Source organism: Nematolebias whitei, chromosome 1, assembly GCF_014905685.2.
Source record: "Nematolebias whitei isolate Nwh7 chromosome 1, NemWhi1, whole genome shotgun sequence".
Classification (NCBI taxonomy): domain Eukaryota; kingdom Metazoa; phylum Chordata; class Actinopteri; order Cyprinodontiformes; family Rivulidae; genus Nematolebias; species Nematolebias whitei.
The window spans coordinates 35,502,827-35,507,177 of NC_056498.1; the positions used below are offsets into that span (position 1 = coordinate 35,502,827).

The 4,351-nt window shown below is 41.9% G+C and overlaps 1 protein-coding gene across 1 annotated transcript in view; it reads right to left on the minus strand.

Annotated features, from left to right (window-relative positions):
* slc8a4b (solute carrier family 8 member 4b) overlaps positions 1–3,816 on the minus strand; it is a 71,337-nt gene extending 67,521 nt beyond the window's left edge. Inside the window, exons 1-5 of the mRNA XM_037676654.1 lie at positions 3,605–3,816; positions 1,350–1,489; positions 1,096–1,248; positions 785–1,012; positions 295–708 (exon numbers count right to left, since the gene is read on the minus strand). Of these exons, the coding sequence (XP_037532582.1) occupies positions 295–708; positions 785–1,012; positions 1,096–1,248; positions 1,350–1,489; positions 3,605–3,785 (1,116 nt within the window). The 5' untranslated portion in view covers positions 3,786–3,816. The remainder of the gene's footprint in view (positions 1–294; positions 709–784; positions 1,013–1,095; positions 1,249–1,349; positions 1,490–3,604) is intronic.
* Between the last annotated feature and the right edge of the window lie 535 nt (positions 3,817–4,351).

Consider the following 4,351-nt stretch of genomic DNA (forward strand, 5'->3'; position numbering starts at 1 on the left):
TGACTCTGAACGATTCTGAACAGGTGTTAGCTTGACTCTGAACAGGTGTTAATTTGACTCTGAACATGTGTTAGCTTGACTCTGAACAGGTGTTAATTTGACTCTGAACAGGTTTTAGCTTGACTCTGAACAGGTGTTAGCTTGACTCCTCCATTAAATTGTCATTCCTATTCTACAAACTGCAGCAATTTCCCCAAAGACTGTTAAAGGACAATTTGTTGAACATCATTCAAATACGTTTGTTTCTTTCTTTTTTACTTATTTTAATAAAACAATTTGACACAGTTGTCTTACCTGATAATTGGCCATTTCAATCAGCTGCTCCATGTCTTTATCTGGATGCCTCTGCTTTAAATCCTTCAGGGTTCTCGCCATGTCCCTCCTAGCTTCATCTTCCTCATCCTTCGCTCCACCCTCTCCCATCATCCCTCCATCCATCCCACTGTGGCAGTTCAGTGCGATCTGTCCATCCAGCTCGAGCATGTCCATCTTGGTGAAACCGCCCGGACCCAGAGCTCCTCCAATTCCTCCGTCTATGCCCCCAATATCTCCATCTGGACCACCTTCCGTCTCAACAATGATGCCACGATTCTTATTGGCACGGTAGCGCTTGCGGACATACTTGTAGAACAGCAGGCGTCTGTCGGCCACCCAGGCTTGGACCACGCAGAGGGGAAAGCAAAGGAAGGTCAGCACAGCCTCCCATATCTGCAGAAGAAAAGAGCATGAATTAAACTTTCAATCCTTTTCCTTGTTTCTGTTTTGTGTCTAAGCTTATCCTCACCTCCACCTCTCCGGGGGAAAAGACACACAAAATCATGTAGAGCCAGATGTAGGCGAAGACACTCCAAGCTGCTGTGACAAAAAACACTCGAAGGTGTTTGATCTTCCGCGTCTCTCCATCAGGAACCACATAAACACATAGGGCTATGATGATGAACATGTTGAAGGCAGCGCTGCCTACGATGGTGCTGGGACCCAGAGAGCCAGCTTCGAAACCATGACCGCAAACCTGCGTGGGGGGAATGGTGTCAAAATCAGATTGTTACCATGTCACCGTTTATATCCAAAGATATAAACTTGTTTTGTACCAACCTCGATAACTGATAGCAATATCTCAGGAGCGCTGGAACCCAATGCCATTAGAGTGAGATTGGAAACCGTTTCGTTCCAGATTCTGACCGTGGCCGTGGTAGTCTCACCGTTTGACCGTTTTATGGTGATTTCCTTTTCCTGGGACGTTATGACCTACAGAGAAGAGAAGAGCAAAGGAGAGGAGTGGAAACTGGTTACAACAGAAGTGTGCACATTTCCTTTTAAACTAATGTAGCAGTTGATGAGTGACGTACCTCTATGGACGACATGAACCTGTCTGCTATAATGCTCATGCCCAGGAACATGTATATAAGTGCCACAAAGTAAACAATGGCACGTGCCACTTTATCGCCTACCGAGGGGTTCTGAGGGTTCCATACAGGAAGTACAACTCCTGGAATTAAAAAAAAGAGAATAATTAAACATTGGTTTATCAACAGTAGAGCAAAGAGGTTGCGTAAGTTTACAGCCAAGTTCAAGTTGTTCAAGTTCAAGTTGTGTTGGTCATATGCAAAGTTAACACAAGGTTAACAGTACAATGAAATGCTTAGAATGAGAAACAAAGATTTGACTCGCTAAAAAAAAACAAAGAACAAACAAGAAATGCTAAAGCATGCAATAAGGGTACAAAAATAAAGTACCAAAAAGTGAAAAAGTAATTTTAATATTTACAACGTCTTAAAGAGATAGTAATAATAATATAATTAGCATGTACTACACAGGTTGTGTGACAGGTTATTACACAGGTAGTGACACTGAGATTGAATTATGATGGTAAGGTAGATACATAGATACTGTATCATACATGATACAGCCTACACAGTGCAGCAGCAATAAATAATAAACATATTAGCTGTCACAAGCTAATATTTGTCATATTATTTGTCACAGATATGGCTTGGTACAATGTTATTGCCAGTTGTTCAGTGTTATTTATCAAGAGTTCAGTAATCTGACAGCTTGTGGATAATAGCTGCCCTTTAGTCTTTTTGTACACAATGACAGACTCCTGTATCGTCTGCCTCAGGGTAGTAGACGGAAGAGTCCTTGTGCTGGGTGGGTGTGATCCTTCATGATGCTGCGTGCTTTACGCAGACATCGGCTTTGGTAGATGTCCTAGATGGTGTGGAAACTTCTACCAGTGATGTCCTCTGCTGCTTGCACCACCCTCTGTAGTGCTTTCCAGCTCTGACTGGTGCAATTACCATACCATCCTGTGATGCAGCCTGTCAGCAGGCTATTGTTAGATATTTATATTTAAACTGGTTCAATCCCTTTATTAGTCAGCACCTTTTTCCTTGTCTTTGAAAGACAACTTGTGGTGAGGTATACCATATATGTGGGTGTGTTGATTTTGTCTGCTGGCTTTGTTCATTAGCAGCTGGCAAATCTGAACAGTAGCAGTTAAGAGCTCCTAGCACTCTCAGTGATTAAAGCTGTTTCTGGCTAAGTGTGCATCATTGAATTTGCAACACAAGTAATTCTATTAACTTAGTAATGGCAGCATTCCTTGAAGAAACACATGCGTTTAAATTAATGTTTTAAACATTTTGCGCACCATTTAGTGCTTACAGCATGTGTAAAACTCAAGGTTCACAGGCCAAATACGGCACTTGTTAACATCTTATCTGTCTCTGCAGATGATATTTTAAATGTAAAATGTTTATCGCTTCACTACTTAGAAAAATCTGAGCATACTTCATTTAGTGCAGACTTCTCATGACAGCTGGCTAATTTTGAATCCAGAAAAAAAAAAGGTTGGACTTTTCATCAATCTTTGATTTTGATGTGGAACAGAGAACGTCAAATGAGACCATCAATGTCTTGTTGATGAACCTGCAACCAAGAAAAGATGTCGGGTATCTGACTTGAGGTAACGTATCGACTGAAATTGGTCCGTGGTTTGGACCAAGTTACTAATTTTGGCCCCTTTTATAACTGAGTTTGACAAAACCCCAGGAAAGACCAAGAACTCACTGGAGGAACTTTATACCAGCGTTGGTCTGGGAAGATCTTGGAGTCCCCAGGAGGAGCTGGAGAGTGTCGCTGAACAGAGGGAGGTCTGGGTTTCTCTTTTGGACCTATTACCTTCACAACCCATCAACGGAGAAGCGGATGGAAATGGAGATGATTCTTGTTTTTTACGATGCATAATTTGAGCTCAATATCTGTAAAGTGTTTGCTTAAGTTGAATAGCTGTGGTGGCCATCTTGAATCAGGTTGACTTCAAAGGTAATTGGTTATACAGTAGATGTACATCCAATAATTACTTTCTGAGAGGTGATTGCAATAGATGAGAGTACTTGACAAGTACAAAATTAGTACTTGGACCTCAGACAAGTTGACAGCTGTTTATTGTTGTACCGTGCTCAGGAAGACGAGGTGGATTGATAAAGCTCAGGTCTATTTACCTCTAAAGCTGGAATTTTAATGTTGGAACCATTTTAACCATTGTGACAAGTCAATTTTGCATTAAACAGCTGTTTTCATGAAGATACCATCAACCCACCTTCCTGACAGGGATCTCCACCAGCAGAACAGTTCCCTGAGGAACTCCCATGAACCGGTGCAGGACAGGACAGCAGAACGATGAAGGACAAGAGGAGGCAGAGCAGTGAGGAGGAAGAGGAACGGGATGAATGGAGGGAGGTGACAGAATATGGAAGCTCAGAGGTGGCAGCAGGAGCCATTTTCACTGATGTGGATCGGGCTCAGATTGGCCTGACTGAGTTCTACCGGATCAGCTCAGAGTCGAGCGAGGTCCGAAACCTGCAGGTAGACAAATAGAGATCATTTCACCTTTTATAGAAACTCATTTTTGTTTTCTTTTGTGACATCTTATAGTGGTTTTCTTATCTCCATTCAGTGCATTTCAATGCAGCACAAAACCTCCAGTTAAAAGCACAGAAAACTTTTTGTTTCCAAATAAATCCTACTCTAAAGAATCTGGTTGAAATTTAATTTAAGATGGACTCCAGCGCACGAAATGAAAAAAGCAATAAAAGTAGGTCATTACATGAAAGAAAATTAGAGCGAGCGATCCTTTAGACGTGCTGTAAACGGCGTTATATTTGTAGTGAGCCGCTGTAATAGAGTTACAAATATTAAAGCTACAGCCTTTCAATAGACGGGTTCTGCCCGGGGTGCTCAGGAGCACAGATGAAAAATATCAATCACCTTGAGTTTGCATTATAGACCCCGGAACAAAAAGCCCACTTCGAATAGCCACATGTTAGGGAAGCACAACAAGTTGCCT